Below are 19,494 nucleotides of genomic sequence, written 5' to 3' on the forward strand. Positions count from 1 at the left end.
CAAAAAAATATTTAAATTCTTAAGATTTACCCAAATATTTTGATTTTGGATGCATTGTTAACTAGCCATAAATAACAGCATGTACTTTTACATGGTAATCAAGTTGGAGTGGAGCAAGATTTAAACCCTCCGATCGGTGAGTTATTGACACGAGACTACAACCCAGAAAATGATTCAATAATAAATGTGGAAAATTCAAATTAAATTGTTTGGTAGGCAGAACATAACGAGTAACTAAGAGAGACATGAATGTACATCCAGGGTGTAAAAGAAGGATTGGAAGACCCAGACTGAGGTGGGAGAAAAAAGATACAGCACAGCTTCTACAAGTTGCAAATTGGAAAATGGCTGCTTTGGGCAGGCAGAATTGGAGGCAAAAGTTGAAGGAGGCCAAGGCTCGATTTGGGCTGTAGCACTATCGAAGAAGAAGAAGGCAGAACATAAGTGTAATTGAAGGCGATGCTAAAAAATTACCTACCAGTTTTCATAAACGTGGATATGTAATTTCATAAATTTTAAATGTTTTATTAATTTATTTCTTTTGATTTTTTTGTACCATAACATGCCAGGAGGCTCAATTACAGTGGTGAATTACAGCATAGAACACCCAGGCTTGAGAAAAACCACATTCAACAGTTGTGTTCTCACTGGGAAACGAACCCAGAACCTTCTGTGCGTGAGTCAAGCGTCTTCACTATTATACCATGGATGCCAATCTTATGATGTAACAATAATATTGTAAATGAAACAACAAAGTATTTATTGAAAGAGGTCCCACAAGCAACTGACTGACACCCTTAATAGTAGTTTTAATACATAATATTATAACACTTTTAGATAGTAAGACAATAAATCTTATTGGAAACTTATTCTTCTGCAAGTAAAATAATGAGATTTTTTACACACAATATATTATTATGGAGCCCTTGTAATCTAAAGTGTAAAATGTATCATTAAATTATATCGAAATTATCCAAAGTATATTATTTATTGCTCGAATCAAAGACTTATTGACATTTTATAATAAACTTATTCTTTTAGATAATTATTACATAATTATGATTATAATTTTGGAAATATTTCAATCTTCTATCAGATGAAAAAGACAATTTACGAAAATAGTAAGAATAATAAAATAAAGCATTAAAAAAACATAGGTATTTATTCAAAAAATTGTACATGCAACACAATTGCAATAACATTATAGATAACTAAAAATAAACATAACAAATAATTAAATTAGAAATATTACCAAGAGGAAAATTATTGCTAAAGCAATATACATAATATGATTAACTTAAAAGTACACAAGAACACAGATCGGATTTTTAAAAATAAGAGGACAGAAGAGTGAGAATAAAAAAATGAACATCTTATAAACAGCTTCAAATAATTTGTTTACACTGTACTGTATGCTCCTTCATTTACTAAAAATAATATCACTAGCATTTTTTATGTTATCTAAATTAATTAAAAATTCTAAAACAACATAGTAAGATATACAACAATTTATCACATTGAAAGGCATCTGTCCTTCCATTGAGTTCAATTAATTTTAGCATTAGTAGTTCCAATGTATGTAATGTCTGCCAACTTTGGCCATGATTGATTCTTCTGGGGCTACAAATATTGGATTACCAAAATCTACGATGAAATATTCAGGTCTGTCATTATTTATTGGACCATCACTTTGATGTTGATATACTCCTGAAAAAAAACAAATTAAAAATAATTCATCCATTATTACGCTAAATGAAATTGCTGGACATCAATAAAATATATGTGAGGGAGGCATTAACAACCCACTTCACCTTAGAAAGAGGTCCCAGTAAGTTAGGGCATTCAATGTATTCAAATAATTTTAATTACAAAACACCTAAAATCAGTATAACTTTTGGACATTGTCAATTTTCTTATGTGGTGCCAAGAATATACAATGCTCTTGAAGAGCATAATCAAGCAATGAAAATTCAAGGTCATTCTCAAAATACATACATACTAACTGGATTTTGTCAAAGGGCAATGTGGATAACTTATTTGTATTATTGCATCAATTGTACTATTGCAGCATATGTACCATATATATTCCTATCTTATACACTAACTGTAATTTAATTACCTATTTATTTTTAATATTAATTTGTTAAAACTTACCAATTTTTAAAGTTTTTTTTTTTAATATTTACAATTGGCCTTTTAATCCGAAAATTTTTCTTATTTACTTTGTACGCCTACTATTTTCCTATTTTTTCTCAATGCATATTTTTATACCTAACTATTAATGTTACATATTGTATCCATATTTTTCTCTCATTTTATTATGCAAAGTTTTACTTTTTATTTTGCATTACTGCATGTTTTTTTGGTTTCTGCATGTCTTAAAAAAAAACCTCGTGTTGTTTATTTTTTAAATTATTACTATGTTTATACTTATCTGTATTATTTTTGTAAATGCGCCTTGGGCGTACTTATTGTAAAATTAAATTAAAAAATATATAAATAAAACAATTGGTTCAATGTAAATTTTTAAAATTGGTACTATTTTGAAATGGCTTAAATACTTACTATAATACTTACTACTACAATATTCTAGACTATCATAATAATTAACTATTATGATAGTCTAGAATACTTTCACATTTTCAGTTTAGAGTTCAGCAGGGTTTTGGCTCGTTTAATATTCTTGTGCAAAATAATATCTAACTATAAAGGTGCCCATGATATCTTTGCTCAGATTAACTTTAATGTACCTCACCATAACTTGCGTACTAATGCTGTCTTTGCTCTGGCAAATTTTAGACCAACGTCGGATTCTTTTCCCCTCTGCCAAGGATCCTCAGAACAGATAACAAAATCTTACTAAACAGCACTGTCAATGTGTTCCTACAGCAAAGACAAGCATTTAAGGAGCAAGCGGTGTTATCACTTCTGACTTGAGATGACACACTTACCATGTCTGCCTAGATCATGCTATGACTATACCTATTACTAGGAACAGGGGCGTGTTACTTGTACCAAACGATTTGGTTACCAATAGAGAGAGAAAAAAAAAGAAAATTAAACACAGTAATAATATATTTGTTCAGTGTACAGATATGTGTTAATGTTTTGAAAGTTTTTTACCATTCCAGTTATAATTATTATCAATTTGCTGCCTTCTTGGGAGATAGCCAAAATTAAAAAAATATTTCTTGAATTTCATTCTATTAAGAGAATTCATTGTTATTACTACGGCTTTCTGTTTTTCATGACTCATGATTTTAGTAAGGTATTTACTGATTACAAAATATTAAAATTACCTGATAAATTGAGTGTAGATATTATTTCGTCTAAATGTTCTTGGTCTAAAGAAACTTTGATCCTTATGGGATTATCACGTTTATCCATGCTCCTTTTAGTTCTTGCTCGCATTCTTAATTGAGATGTTTTGTTATTCCTCGGTAGCAAGGGAAGTGTAAACTCTGATTCTGAAAGTGGAGTGCTATCTGAACCAAATTCCTAAAACACATATACAAAAATGTTTTTTATGGATGTGAGTTATATACAGAAAATTGAATTATTATCTTTTTTAAAATGGAATATGGAAGTTTATACATTTTCAGGGCTTATGACCTGTAATTGGCTTGTTTTTAGTGGCCACTTTACACACTGTGTAACATTCACCATTCTGCTTTTGTTTAAACATCCTCATTTCCTCAACTCTTCCATCTGTTGACTTTTGTAAAGTAAAAAAGTTGAAACCTTTATCATGTGGGTGAGATTCATTCGGCTGAACCAATACATCAACTAGGCAATGCTTGAAAACTATTTTTCAATTTTTCTACTTCTTACACCAGTTTGTTTAAGCAACAATGTTTTAAGTCTGGTATAAGAAGAAGTAAAGATGGGTTAAGTATTTATTGATTACCCTTGAATGTAAATAATCTCTTGGACCGATATGACAACCAACAATAAATAAGAGAGAGAGATAGAGAGAGAATCAATACAAATACAGAAATGTTCACCACCCTTAAGCTCTGTAAGATTTCATATTTTGGCCATGCGTTGAGAGGTGAAAAATAGGACATAGGAGATTTTGAAGAAAACAGTTTTCCTGTCTTATAACATTCGAAAACGGACCAGGATTAGAACCACAAAGAAGCTTTTCCGCACTATTCAGGACTGGAAGGCTTTCTCCCAAGTGGTCATCAACATCGGGGGGACCTGGTATGATACGTGAAGAAGAAGAAGACACTTGATATAAGTAACTCGGTAGTTTACCAAACATTTTCCGCTAATGCAGTAGGCAACTTTTGTTTTACTGCATGAAGTACCAAACGGAAACCATCCTTCCTGTCCATTCACCAAATAAAATCTATGAGAAACTGAATCATCTTGACAGGCTATCCGACAAGGTCTATCAGGATCCTCTGAAAAATTAAAATATTAGTGCATAAACTTGAAATTACTGACTTCAAAACTAAGTAAATGATTTTGAAAATGAAAATGTGAAATGAAACATACCAACTGCGGGAGATATTTGCATTCCAACACCTGATAGTCTTCTGACTCTTTCTTTGTATTTAGTACACACATAGGTTGCATGTTCATGAGGAGTTTTAAGACGTCCACAACCCTGCAAATTGAAAATAAATCTATCATAAATAAGTACAGACAAATCTAAAAAAGGTTCATAATATTGTAATATTATTTTGTAGAGGCCAATCATGGACCAACCAGTGCAAATTGATAAACCGTAAGTTTAGTTATCTAAAATGTCAAAAGCAGAAATGTCACACATTACCTTCCCAATTAGCGTTGATAGGACTAGTATTGGAATACTGACTTTGCAGATAAAATAAAACTGAAGATAAAATAACTAAAGAAAATGAAGATATGAATATCAATTATACAAAATTAAGAAAACACATATTGTACATCCAATAAAATAGAGTCATAATTAAAAAAAATCTGATTTTAAGATTAGTACCTACATAGAAAAAATTACAAAAAAAAACTCATACGTTAAAAAATGCTAGTTTTAAGAATTTCCCACTTGACAGCTGAACAACATACTCACACTAACACTTATTTGACTACTGCCATTCTTAAACAGAGTCACATTTGAACTATTTTCTTTATGACAATCGAGTTTAAAAAAAAAAAATGTTTCCCATAGCATTTTTAAGATAAATCTAAATATATATGACTCATCGGCTTTGCTTTAATAGGTGTAAATAAAAAAAAAAAAAAAACCTAATGAAAAATACACGGTGTTGAAAAAACATGTTAATTGAGTTTTTTGGCTCTCCTGGAAATTCTGCTTTTTTGAGTTATGACTCTGTTTTATTGCGAGTTTTTATCGATAAAGTAAACTGAAAGTATTAAAATATCATACAATTTCATCTGGCTTGCACAGTTGGATACTATTTTTAGGTGCAGTTCCTTTTTGCTTGACTAGTCGTATCCCAGATCCCGGCGAGACACAGTGGTAGTGGCAACCACTTGCTGAGAGCCATTGTGGTCCACTGGATCTCCTCCACGGGCCGCTGCTGACGGAAGATGTGGAGGATGAGGACTCCTCGATGTCCCGAGCACACTGACCCAAAGTGCTAGAGAACTCCAGATCTTCGGAATTGGAGCATTTGAATTCCTGGTTTAAAATAGGCGATGTAATAAAAAAATTTAGGATAAAATTATTAAATTCTCAGATACATGATAGGTAGATTATTTTGTCATCAATTTTATTTTACATGATTTCAAATATGCTTAAAGTATTTTATTTTCATTTCATGTTTTAAGAACAGTTTTCATTTGAATTGCAGCCGAATATTTAAAATCTTTTTGAAAATAATAATTATTGTGATGTTTCAAATTTAGTTTAAACCCAATAAGGAAATATCACATACTGCAAATACCAATACAAATATGTGTAATGGATTTAGAAGAATTAATTGTATTTTCAAAATTAATATGGATCTTATGGAGAAATGTTTTCATGGCTAACTTTTAAAATCAAATCGTTTAAAAATATGTCTCTACTAAAATGCGACATATTTGGCCTTTACAATTGTGACGTTAAGATTCGTGATGATGTTCTATGTAAATTTAAACGGTCACAAAAAAAGTTCAAATTCAACCAAATCGTGACGGATTAGGGGCGTGGCCAATTCGATGGACCTTTTTCGCGGGAATTTAGAATTATTAATTTTAAAAAAAATTACGCTACTAATAACATGAACAAAATTTTTTTTTACTCGACAGTATTTTATAGACCCTTATTAATTTAAAGTTGCGAAAAAGTTCGTGCTATTTCCCTATTATTTAAAAATCACATATAATTTATGTTTAATTTCAATTTTCAATAATGATATTACTAATTTAATTTTGAACTGGCGTTTTCCGTTATTTGTGGATGACTTAAAACTTAACTTAAGGTGATTCTAAACAAAAATATGAAACTAATTATTCATAGATGGCGCTTCATAATTTTTTATGGAAAAATGCCATTTTTATGTTTGTTTTCAATGGAAATTTTAAGAAACTTGGTTTGCGGAAACTTTATACTATATTGATTGTAACACATACCAAAACAATATAATTAAGATCCTTTCCACTAAATGGTGTACAAAACAAAAAACAAGATATATATGTTTTTGTTTAGAGACTAGAAAGAATCTGTATTTAACTACATATTTTTATCGATTGTTGCGTGGTATGGTCGATGATCCTAAGATCATGATGAGCATTGGTTTGTATGTTCCTGATAAATACCTAAGATAGCGTCAGCATAGATTGTTTCATATTCCCATATACAGGACTAACCTGCCGATGGTTATGCCTGTTGGAAGGGCTACCGCTATACTGAAAAACATCCCTCTGGATGTTGATCTGTTCCATGTATCCGAAGGGGTTTTCCTGAGCAGAATTTTCCTACTACTTTGACAAGAGTCTCTTTTATGTTCCCTTTTTATAATATGTACTTATGCCCTTAATTTTTGTTTGTAATTTATGCGTTTGTTATTTTTTTAAATAAATAAATTGAAATAAAAACAATTTCGATGAATCAAAAAAAAAAAAAAAAATATTAATGAGGATGACGAAAACGTCGTGTTCTTACCACACACATGCCGCTAATGCAGTGCATGGGTTTCTTTCCTTGTTTGGTCAGACATGTGGTACCATCAGGAAAAGTCCACCCTCGGCTCTTGAGACCCCCACCCCTGGTATGGCACCAAACCGAACAGGCGTCGGCAGCTAAATTAAAACAATAGAGTATGTTTATTAAATTAAAATCAAAATGTGATGTTTTTAAAGGTAAAAAATAATAACATCGGAGTTACATAAAATTAAAGCAATATTTTTAGTGTTTATTGAATGTCGTGATATTAGTAGATTAAAGTCATTTATTTAGTTGGATAAACTAGGTGTAAACAATATTTTGAGCAGGTACATCCCCAAAATATTGTAAAACAGAAATATTTGTATTCATATTTTTAAAACTTTGACAAGAAAAATAGATTATTATCAAATTTAATTATAATGAAGAAGTTTCTCAAAAATGTATGAAAAAAGTATAAAAATGAACTACTTGGAATTACGTCGCAAGTTCTTGCAATTTAACCTATCAACTACAGCGTTGGATAGATTTCCGGTTTCCGGAAAGCCAACTCACCAGTCAGGAAAACTCACCGATGACTACTAGTGACATCACGAGCGGGAGTAATTTAAAATTACGAAACTTTAAAAAAGCATAGCGATGATTATACGATATATAAAAATAAAATATTCTTTTTTTGGCTTAGTTTTATAGTTTATTAACAAATAAAGAAATATTAAAAAAAACAACTGAACGTTCTCATAATTTATTTATTTAAACACTTAATTATTAATTATATTCAGTTTACATACACATGCATAAGGCGGACCAATTGTCTGAAGACAATTTCTCTCTACCTACTCAAACCGTTCAATTTCAGAAAATCAGTGGTATATGAACATACGAGTATTATGATTGATTATCATGCATCTGAGCTATCGCTATTATTCTAGCTAAAGCCGTCAAAATCGTATCTCAAATTTAGGAAATGACAGCTATAGCAGTCAGTATAAAATATATCGAAAAGAGATTTACATCCAAAAGAACGCCTACAAAAACACGAAGAAGTTTACCCCTATGAGAAATTTATTATAAAAAAATATTCTTACGCGCGGTAAAAATTAGAGCATTGAATTGAACCGTAAAGTTTCCTGAAGGTGTACGAAAAAAACAATAAAAATGATTTCAATAAAAATGAACTACTTTGCATGACGTCACTAGAGTACTTCCGAATCAACCAATGATAAGAGAGTTGTGATAGGTTTTCAGTTTACAGTAAGTCAACTGATGGATCAGCTGAACTCATCAAGAAGATGAATATGAGAACTTGATATGTCATACGCGAAGTAATTTCAAAAATGCAAAACTTCAAAAAAATCACAGCTGATGTATACTTTTTTTGCTAAGTTAAATAGTCTATTAACATATAAAAAAACGACTGAACTTCCCCATGATGAGGTATTGCGTCCCTGCAAATAACAGTCAGTAACAAAAGTATCCCAGTTTCTTAGTCAAATAATATTTATTTTAAACCATTTACTATGGTTCAATTGAAAAAAAATTTTCAAAAAAATTAAGAAATTTATGATGTGTCCATTTGAGTGGATCCTATGAGAAAAAAATGTACACAAAATATTATGAAATACAACTTTTGGGTTAGTTGACATATATTTTTTTAAACTTTGATGTTATGAATGATATTAAACTTACTTTAAAACTCTTAATGAGCGAAATATTTAAACAAATTGTTTTTACCATCTGAATTGTATCTCTGAAAACCAGTTCCAATCAAATCTGCATCCACTTCTCTCGCTCTCAAACAGATTTGATCTGAGAACTCACTGATTGTCATTCGAGGAACATTTAGACACTGAAAACAAAAAGATGACTTCTGTAAACACAATTTTCAGTATGAAATTAAATAAATAATTTTGTTGATTAATATACCTGCGATGCAATGCACGTTCGATACTTTTTAGGGAAGCCATCACAATATTCACCGCCATTTTCAGGCCTGTAAATTGAACAGATGTTGAAATTTTTTGTGTGATTGATGTAAATTGATGATATGAACACAAGAGAGATACAAAAAACGCAATTAGGGTGTTGATTGTGGTTTTATCCTTGCTATTTTTGCAATCATGGCTATAAAGCTCGTGTACAATAAAAAAAAATTACATCGCAATTTTATTTATTTATTTATCATATTGTATTATTATATACACATAAAATTGAAATACTAATATAAAGTTGCTTTGACTGTCTAACTAGGGTAAGTAATTCTTTTCTAAGACAGTAAAAAATGTATTATTTTACTAGCCAAAAACATAATATCCTAATATGTATATAAATAAAACTAGAATTAACATTTACTGCTTTTAATGCCTCGATCACCGCAAATGTACCTCAGTACATAATATAGTAAATTTGTCTGTCACCCTCAATATAATTTTTTCAATTTTGACGGCGATATTGGTATGGGTTGCTGTATGGCTTGCTTCATAACCGAGAGAAACAAGTGCGATCGGGAAAACCTGAGCTGTAGCCTTCCCTCCACCAGCCATTCTGTAACAGTTCGTTCTTAACCTGGGTTGATCACATCTTCTGCTGGTGACGGTGATCCCACTGCTGCCTTGGGAGAGGCGGCCCCCATCCGAGTGCAAACAGCCCGAGGCACAGTCCAGCCAGGGGCTCCAGGAGGCCCAGCCGCCCGCCAAGGGCGAGGGCGGAACAGCGCTTGTCTCTCGTCCCCCGCGACCAACACACCTACCCCCTCTACACCACTGGAAACACAGAAATAAACTATTATTGAACTTACCAAACTTTGACTGACTGTGTTAAAAAATTCCTCCAGAGACGGTGCTGTAATGTCGTGTCAAAAAATTAACACATATTATTTATGGTGTGAAATAACCTACTTTCTAAAATTTGAAAAAATAATCGTAAAATTTAGGCCTGTTATAGCAAAACAAAAGTTCATTATTTTAAAAAATAAGAGATATATGTTAAGTCTTGTATTCTATGTAGGTGGGATAAAGAACTAGTAGTAGTTCTACATTATCTCTGGGATAAAGTTGTTATTGGTTGGTTGGAAGAAATTGCCATTTGGCAATAAGCCCGCCAATGTACAAATAACATTATTTACAAAAAGTTAAATAAATAAATAAATAAATAAAATAAAGTACAATAGCAAAATACTCGCATTCAATAATTTCTTCAGCCATTAATTGACATAAAATTGGGAAACAAAAACTAATGCAGTCGTTCTGAGTTTGAAAAATCAAAGGACTTATTTTGAAATAAAAAATGTATCCATTATTATATTGTTTGGAATTCTCTATATACAATTTATATATCACAACTAGATAGAATACAAAATAGATTCCTAAAACTTCTGGATCCTAATACCAGTATGCAGAGACAAATCTTAAGGTGAGGAAAGTACATTCTAATCTCATATGCGGAGAATAACCCGAAGGTGAAGACAATAGAATGTACTTACCTCACCTTAAGGTTTGTCTCTGCATACGGGTATAAATCTCACATTTGTTTTGACTCATATGAAGACTCTTCTTTCTTTCATTATTTAACTTTCCTAACTAAAAAGGAAGCATTTTTGATCTGTCTTTTCTGTTCTAAATTCTCATCACGGCTTAATTTTTCTACAATTCATTCCAAAAAATGTATATTCAAAACTCATTTATCCATCGTAACTGGTCTTAATTGAACTCTGTTGCCATTTAGATATTACAAAATGAAAACTTAGTTTGATAATTTTTTTTTTAATAAACTTAGTGTTAACAAATGTAAGTTGCGTCTATTTTTTTCCGAATTTTAAAATGAGAACCGAAATTAAAACAAAATGGTTAAGGTTGGTCTATTAAGACTATTCTTCATTCTATGGGTTCGTCATTCGAATTAAAATTTTCTGCTCTACAAGATACTGTTTTTTTTTTTACGTTACCTACATTATTTTACAGGCACTGTGGCGCAGTTAGTTAGACAGCTAATTGTGAAACTGGAGTCGTAGGTTCCATTCCCGCCAATTGTAAGAAATATTTTTTTCTTAATTGGTATAGGTGTTGTGATGTAATTTTCATAACTTCCTTATATATCCTCTTTTTTTCATCTACTGACAATCCTTTAAAAAATAGAGACTTAGCCGGTTATACCTTCACTAAAAAAAATTGATTACAAAAGTCATCAAAATGGAATGTCAAGTAGACAACATTGAGCATTTTCGACACCTTCTGTTGATATGGATCTTTGAATTTGACTAATTTCTTGTAAAATAATGAAGGAGAATACATTATTGGCTAATTTTTTGTATTTTTATTTTGTTATGTACTCAAATTCTCTTCATTTGGAAAAAAAGGACACAACTTATGTTAACACCACTGTGGTTAAACTATTCATCATGCGTTTTTTGCTAACCTTATGATCTCCGCACCTGGTGCCTTCTAATGCAGGATGGGATGTCCACGTATAGCGCTCTCTGCGACAATGCAGGTCCCTACAAACTTCGGACAGAGGCTGTTGGGAAGCGTGGCGACTCTCTTTACCGTATTTCAGCATACCTGGAAAGTAATTAAAATAATTTATTCCAGTAAACAGGCTGAAATGTTCCAGAGCTGATTTCATTATGTAAACAACAAAAACAAAATGTTGTCTTTAACAAGAAAGTAAGAGCTGATACCTGTCATCGGCTGGTTTAAGTGGCAACTTTACACACTGGCAGACTGGTGAATATTCTCGAAAATGTTTTCCCTCTCTGTGGCAAAAAAAGCCAATTTAATAACTCTTCCGGGAGTTAAATCTAACCTTGTTTACTTGTATTTTGATGTACTAAAAATATTGTTAATTTGATGTTAAATTTGATGACTGCAATATTTCACTGTCCCAGGACTGGAACCAAAAGCGTAAGACTGATCAGCTTACCTTCATGTAACAGATGATTGAGATACGCCGCATTTGGTGTTCCAAAGTAGTGCCATATGCACTATCAGATGCGGATAGGGATATAATGATATTTTCGATTTTATTTATGAATAATACCATATACCATATACCTATCAGTTCTGTTGTTTTTGTGTAATTAAAAAAAACCAATTCATATTTATTTATTTAAAAATTCAAGGACAAAGAATAAGTACTTTGGCGGACTTATTGCTAAAAGCAATATCTTCCAGCCAACCAAAAAACAGACGGGTCAAAAGAAGAGATTAGTCAAAATTTTGTATTAAAAACCATAAATATACTTGTATATTAAAATATACAAACATATGTTAAAATAAAATATATAAAAAAAAAACATAATTAGGCTTGCACATATTTATATGAATATAATTTTTTTAAAGTACATTATGTTATACATATTAAATGATGAGGAAAACGTGGGATCAGATAATGAGTTTGGAAGGAGAGAGAAAGAGGAACCAAGGAAAGAAAAAGTGATAAAAAAAATACAAACATATAAATAAAATAAAATTTTTCAAGTGTTTTCAGGCGTTGCTTAGTAAGTGAAATAATTCAGCCAGATGAATCTCACCCCCATCAATAAAGGTGAAAGAACATTCTTCCACATACCCCACCAAGCCGTTTTGTGGGTCTTCCTATCGGTTTCACTCGCACAACAAAGCAATATTTTTTTGTCATTAAACGAGTTACTTTAAAACGTTCATTTTCATATATCGCGATTTCAATTGAATTTAACTCTACTTCTTTCACTGTGAGTTTGGCAAAATTATATGGAGGGCCTTTGTTGGATATTGTAATTCTTTCTCATAACCATATTGCAAACACAAATGGTAGAAAAACGAAAGCTTATGTCCATTATTGTAATCGTAATTTTATAAATTTGATAACATCAGATTATTGTTATCATTATTTTTGAATTTCTTGTCTCCAACGCCCTGCATATAAGTCACCAAAAGATAAATCGGCCAATTATCATTTAGCACTGCTTATTTAAAAGTTATTTACTACAATTCAATCCAGTCACATTGAAAAGATTGTTAGTAGGTAGGCATTATGTTTTTTTTTTTTTTTTTAAGGAATAACCCGCTAAGCTTCTATTTAGAGGATTGTCAGCAGGTGGGATAGAGGGGATATGGAAGGAGGTAATGAAAAATACACCACAACACCCAGACCAATTGAGAAAAAATCTTTCTTTGATTTTTCTCTTGCAACTGGCGGGAATCGAACCCGCGACGCCAGTTTCACAGTTTGCCGCCATGGCGCCTGTAACAATTACTTACAAGTCAACAGATGGAAGAGTTGAGGAAATGCGGATGTTCAAACATTGGCGGAATGGTGAAATTAACACAGTAATGTGGCAACTTGGACCAGCCAATTGCAGGTCATATAAGCCCTGTAAATGCCTAGACTTTCATTATTCCATTTCTGTTGTAATCTAAAAATTGGATTTAACTTTTTTTTGGTTGGCTCGAAGAAGTCCAATGAGGAACTTCAGCTTTACGGCAAATTGAATACAATGATTTTTTCTTATGCGCGGTTTGAAAATTAAAAAAATAATCATTATAAATCGTATTATCAGCTATATCATTTTTTGAAGTTTTGTATTTCGGAAGTAACTCCGCGCGTGACGTCAGAGTCAGTCCTGCCCATTAGCCCGTTGACGGCAAGCAAACTGGAAGTCTTCTATAACTATTTTATCATTGGTTGATTTATATGAACCAGTGACGTCGTTCAAAGTAGTTCGTTTTTATTAATATTTTTTTTCGTATGTTTTCAGGAAACTTTACCGTAAAATTTATTAAATTTTTACTGCGCGCAAGAAAACATTATTGTATCACATTTCCCATGGGGCTGATGTTCCTCATTAGAAGGTACAATATGTTGATACTAACATTGCTGATCGGCACCAAATCGTTCTCCTGGTAGAAGGCCTTCAGCACTGTGGTCCAATTTTCCAGCTGAACTACCGTGGTCCAGGAGACATCTTGACTGTTGAGTACTAAAATAAATAAAAATACATATTCTGTACATTTATATATATTGTAAGATTTAACTGATTTTGGTCCTGTGGGTACTCTCATGTAATATACCTGGCTATAAATTTAAAGGTTAAAAAGGTACAATGCGTATTTTGGATAATTTTGGTTAATAATTCTCCATTCTTGTATTCATCATTATTTTTAGCAGGGATGCTGGATTACAACACCCTCAAATCTCGTCGTCAAATTTTTCTCAGGAAACATTTCTATTGGTAAGCTGATTTCTAAAAGTATATACAGGATGTTGTTTCAACCCTGTCAAATCCGAAACCACGATGGTCAGTATGAGCATGAAGACATGTTGGCACATTAAAGTATTTTTTTAGAACGAATAAAATTTAAAAATATCCAAAAAAGCAAATGGTTGCTTACTTCTGCAGGGGGGAAAAGAAAAGGGGGAAGAGGGGAGTCTGATACTGCTCCGCGCTCCCCTCACTTCTTCCCTGCAGAAGTAAGCAACCATTTGTTTTATTAGATATTTTATTTTTAAAATTTTTCTTTGTTCTAAATATTTTTTTTAATATGCTAATATGTTTTCTTGCCCATACCGATCATCGTGGTTTCGGATGTGACAGGGTTTAAAGAACCCCCTGTATAATCAAATTATACTGAAAGATATCAGTTTGTATATTCCTAATAGTTATACTAGAGTGAGAACTTATGCAGTGTTTTACACACCCAGAAGCCGTACAAATGCAAGTCAGAATTCACCCATTATTAGGGCAATTCGCTTGCTGAATACGGCTTCCTTCTGCGGATAACATGGATCTATTTTTCTGTACATATCGGCAGTTTAGCAGCTATCTGCTTTCTATTCAATAACGTCTAACGTATATTTACAGTTTGCATTACATAATGGGTTAAACAGCCCGTTAAGTAATGCAGACTACAATTAGTCAAATAAATAAATAAAATGTTTTCTACGTAACTAAAAATGCGTTATGTTTTTTTTTTCTCTTTCTTTGTTAAGCTGAGTTACTTTTTATTTGCATTGCAACATGCTTTTTTGGTTTCTAGATTTTCTATTATTATTATTATTGCTTAATTTATTTTGTACTTATCCGTATTATTATATTATAATTCAGATTGGGATCGCTGTAAAAGTTTTTATTAATAATTTTGTTTAGGGGAAGTTCAAGTAGCCATGGAAATACAAAAAAAAAAAACTTTTTCACTTCACTTTTAAAAAAAAGCTTGAAGCCCCTTTAATCACATTCTTTCAATTTGCCCTGAAATTAGGAAATAGAAATAATTTTAATAAATAAGCTAATTGATAAATCATTTTTAATAAAGTAAAACAATTATGCTAAATTCAAAACATAAAATCATGTCCAAAGGCGCCAAAATGATTAATTTATTCACAGAAATATACACATTACGCAAAAAAAGTATATTTAACTCTTATGGGGCTAAGAGCCCTGTGTTGACTTGGGATACAACATAATGGAAAGTGGAAGCATGCATATTATTAAAGAATACCAAAAATAAAAATAATTACAAATAAAAATGCAAATAAATGATTGTCACAACAGGCAAAACTAGCTGTTCACAACGGAGTCCTGGTCCCGACCCTGATGTATGGGAGCGTAGTGTGGACTTGCAAAAACAGAGATGAAAGTAGGCGGTATCCTGTCGAAATGCGATCTCTGGAAAAACTATGTACGATAGATGCACAAATTTTAAGATCCGTACATTATGTAAGGCTGAGACAAGCATTATCGACAAAATTAAGAAAGGAGCTCTGCGCTGGTTTGGACATGTAGAACGAATGGACAGCGAAAGAACGGCTAAGAACATTTACAATGCGAATGTTGATGGATGCAGAAATAGAGGAAGACCGAGAAAGACATGGCATGACCAAATTCAAAAATACTTGAAGATGGACATGTCAAAAGTTGGAATAATCGGCGCGCGTGCATGAGAAGATGTATGAATGTAGATGAAGCGAGATCTGTATGAAAAGATAGAGTGGTGTGGCGTTCTATCCTTTCTGCCTACCCTTACGGGGAAACGGCGTGATGGTTTGTTGTTGTTAAAATTATTACAAAAACATAAATTTTAATAAACATCTGGATAACACAACATATAAATCTATAGTGTTCTATTATCCGGTCATATTTAGCCACATCTCTCATATTACGAACGATAAATACATTAAATTTCCTTAAATTCAAATAAAAATCAAGTACCTACGTTAGCTAACTAGTTATAATTATTAACCTTCAATAAAGTTCGACAGGAACAATGAAGATTTTTCGAGAAAAACAAAATCCATACTAGTTTCTAACTCATTCGGTGCTCGGAACACAACTTGGATTATTTTATACTCTAACGGTAAGATTTTATCTGTGTACTGCGGTCGGTTTCGTAAATATTTAAATATCCGGAGTTGCCCGCAGTCCGGGGTTACCCGAACTTCTCCTATTAAAATTAATAAGTGGAGAGGTTAGCAAAATACCTAACCAGGAAAATGTTTTGTAGCCTAGAGAAGTAAAATACAAAGAATTTGATCTGTTTTCAGTTGAAATTTCAATATAATTCAAAATAAGTATCATAAGTGGTTACTCACTCTAAGAAGTTCTGCAGATATCGTCTACTGCAGGGTGACCAGGTAATTTTTCCACTTCCAAGTGTTGGAGACATGATGTAACTACTTGGATCGCATTCATTTTCTGCCAAAGGGCCATCGTGTCGCATACCCAAGCTAATGACACAAATTTTGCCTTAGAATCTTACAAGATTTATACAAGATATGTAAATACTTAGGGGAAGGTCGTGCAAGAAGGATCGCTTAGTAAAAACAATTAAAACATATTAACAACGCCTTTTCAATGACTAAAATTGACATATAATGAGAAAAACTAGGAATTAACATGTTCAAGTAATGTGTAATACTGAAAAAAAAACCATTGGAAAACATCCGTTTTGCCCGTAGGGTGTAGGCATAACGGGTAGCCTAGTCAAGCAAAATGAGTAAGACAAATTATTTGTATCCTAATCATTCGTATAACTGTTACAAAAGTATAACCAGTATCAAGACTTGACAAGACGCTTTAAGGTGCTGAAGGGTAGGTACACTTATTCCTTATTTTTAGGAAGCCCCATTGATGGAACTCTTTTTGGCTTTGATCGCTTCAGCTATCGTACTCTGTAATATAAGGTATTAAATCATGTGTTTATTTGAATTTTCGGCTGTAGCTGTCTGGCCCTGCACATCAAATTGCAGTCCGTAAACGAAATTTCGCAAAATGTTAGACTTTCTTAATAAATTATATACATTACAGTTAACACACAAACCAAGGGTATAAATTGATGTACATTAAGTATCACAGACATCGCAATAAAACAGCATATCACCTGATTTTGAATTTTAAAATATGATAATTTGCATAACCTATGCACGTTTACTTTTGTTGCCCACCGTGGCAGACTGATTTGTCCACGATGGGAGTAGCATAAGCTAACAATACATGCTAATGTTTTGTCTCACTTTTGCGTTAACAGTCAGATATGATAAGTAGGTAGTTGCCCGTTTTGCCACCGTATCCATCTTGCACGACCTTTGCCTAAGTACCTACTAAGAATCGTTTTAAAGTCTTACTTGTGACCAATTTCATGAGCTACTACGTAGACGCTTTCAAAATGTCTTCCTTCATTAACTGTACAGCTACTGGTCACCGTACACATTCCCGCTACTGGTGCCAAGCCTAAAATAATAAACTATTAGATAATGATCGATGAAACGGTTATGTCAACAAGATTAGGAAATTTTCTGGTTAATTAATAAGTTGATTTAGAAAATATCTTACCAACAACTTGACTGCTAACTTTTCCATGTTTGCTAACAACATAAAGATCAAGGCCCGTCAGAATAAGGGCATGGTCCCAATGTAATGGGTCGTTATCTCCAGTCGGATTTTCAAGCCTTTGCCAAGCGCAAAAGTTACTCAGAAACCTGTCAATGTCATGCGGCCGTTTGAGAGCCGCTGGGTCTTCGTGCAGAATTTCCAGCCTTTTCAGCACGAAGTTTACGGTCTGTCCCAGAGTTGGGTCGTGGTATAAAAGTTGGACAGCGTTGATCATTGCCAAAACGAATCTTACCAACTCGCGTTCCGTGTCCTTAGGATAATTTAGCACCATATGCTTGTGTAGGTCTCTATCAACAAACACAGCTGTTTCGACGAAAATTGCTGGAACCAATGACCTCTTGCTTCTTTTCCCGATAGTCGGAGATCCATTCAATTGAAAATTAGTTATAAACATATCATTTCGTATATGATTAGTCGTATTTGCTACACTATCTTCTCGTATCATTTGGTTATCGCCACTTTTATCTTCTATCGGATCTGCTTGCGATTTCCGTCTATATTTGCTCCATTTGTGAATCTTTCTAACGTTTTCCTGCAGCAATTTATTGTTTTCTAAAATACTCAGCGGGGATTTGTTCTTATTCCCTGAATTTACATTATGCAAATCCGCGTCATTATTTGTGTTTCTAGTTGACCTGCGAATGATGACGTGATGATGATCGCTTTGTGCGGAAAATCTTTTTGGCATTGGATGGACAGTGTACAAACTATTGTTGTATGAAATTATTCCTCTCTGAAACAAAACGAAACGATCAGATACAAGGATAAAAACAGATTTATTCGGTTCAAATTGAGTTTAAAAGCAATGTTTATGTAATCAACTGATTGAACAAATTTATGCGCTTCCTAGATATTCTAATATAAGACACTCAGCATATTTTTAATGCAAACGATAGTTTAAGATATTTTTTTGAGATGGAAATAATTTATATTTGAGAGGTACAGTTATTGCTTTTTTTAAAAAAGGAATAACTCTAAAAGCTTTAACTAAATAAACTAACTTTATTTCAAAGGCTTGACAGCAGGTAGAAAAGAGAGGGTATGGAAAGCAGCAGTGAAAATTTCACCACAACACCCAGACCAATTGAGAAAAAATCTTTCTTGGATTTCTTTCTTGCAACTGGCGGGAATCGAATCCGCGACGCCAGTTTCGCAGTAAGCCGTCTAACCAACTGCGCCACGGCGCTTGTCTTAAAAACCATTACAGGAGTTTTAAAAAAAAGAAGTTAATTGAAGTGAAAATTAATTTTAATCATATTAATACAGTTATACACTATTCTTTATTTTATTTTTATTACAATTTTTTTTAAATTTACTGAAATAAATATGAAATAAAAAATGAAAACAATAAATCATAATTGATAATACACAAGTTCACATAAAAAAATACCTACACGACTTATACTTTGGATTCTACGTAGAATACAAGACTTGAAAATATTATATGCATTAATCTTAATTAAAAAAATAATGTGGCGTATTTTGCCATAACAGGCCTACATTATTTGATTATTTTTTATAAATTATGCAA

The 19,494-nt window shown here is 32.4% G+C and overlaps 1 protein-coding gene and 1 long non-coding RNA gene across 2 annotated transcripts in view; one reads left to right on the plus strand and one right to left on the minus strand.

Annotated features, from left to right (window-relative positions):
• The first annotated feature begins 18 nt into the window (after positions 1-18).
• Positions 19-1,007, plus strand: LOC148282829 (uncharacterized). Its single transcript, XR_015822018.1, has 2 exons — positions 19-136; positions 217-1,007. It is a non-coding gene; the product is annotated as an uncharacterized LOC148282829 (long non-coding RNA).
• Positions 1,008-1,143: 136 nt separating this feature from the next.
• LOC148282830 (A disintegrin and metalloproteinase with thrombospondin motifs adt-1-like) overlaps positions 1,144-19,494 on the minus strand; it is a 103,475-nt gene continuing 85,124 nt past the window's right edge. Inside the window, exons 4-17 of the mRNA XM_088224516.1 lie at positions 17,904-18,696; positions 17,696-17,801; positions 16,664-16,798; positions 13,948-14,054; positions 11,513-11,655; positions 9,665-9,861; positions 9,026-9,092; positions 8,834-8,948; positions 7,100-7,236; positions 5,378-5,632; positions 4,504-4,615; positions 4,261-4,409; positions 3,300-3,498; positions 1,144-1,707 (exon numbers count right to left, since the gene is read on the minus strand). Coding sequence (XP_088080642.1) covers positions 1,562-1,707; positions 3,300-3,498; positions 4,261-4,409; positions 4,504-4,615; positions 5,378-5,632; positions 7,100-7,236; positions 8,834-8,948; positions 9,026-9,092; positions 9,665-9,861; positions 11,513-11,655; positions 13,948-14,054; positions 16,664-16,798; positions 17,696-17,801; positions 17,904-18,696 — 2,661 coding nt within the window. The 3' untranslated portion in view covers positions 1,144-1,561. The remainder of the gene's footprint in view (positions 1,708-3,299; positions 3,499-4,260; positions 4,410-4,503; positions 4,616-5,377; positions 5,633-7,099; positions 7,237-8,833; positions 8,949-9,025; positions 9,093-9,664; positions 9,862-11,512; positions 11,656-13,947; positions 14,055-16,663; positions 16,799-17,695; positions 17,802-17,903; positions 18,697-19,494) is intronic.

This window comes from Micrasema longulum, unplaced genomic scaffold (genome assembly GCF_059751315.1).
Source record: "Micrasema longulum isolate JH-2025_06_02 unplaced genomic scaffold, ASM5975131v1 h1tg000287l, whole genome shotgun sequence".
In the NCBI taxonomy this organism is placed as follows: Eukaryota; Metazoa; Arthropoda; class Insecta; order Trichoptera; family Brachycentridae; genus Micrasema; species Micrasema longulum.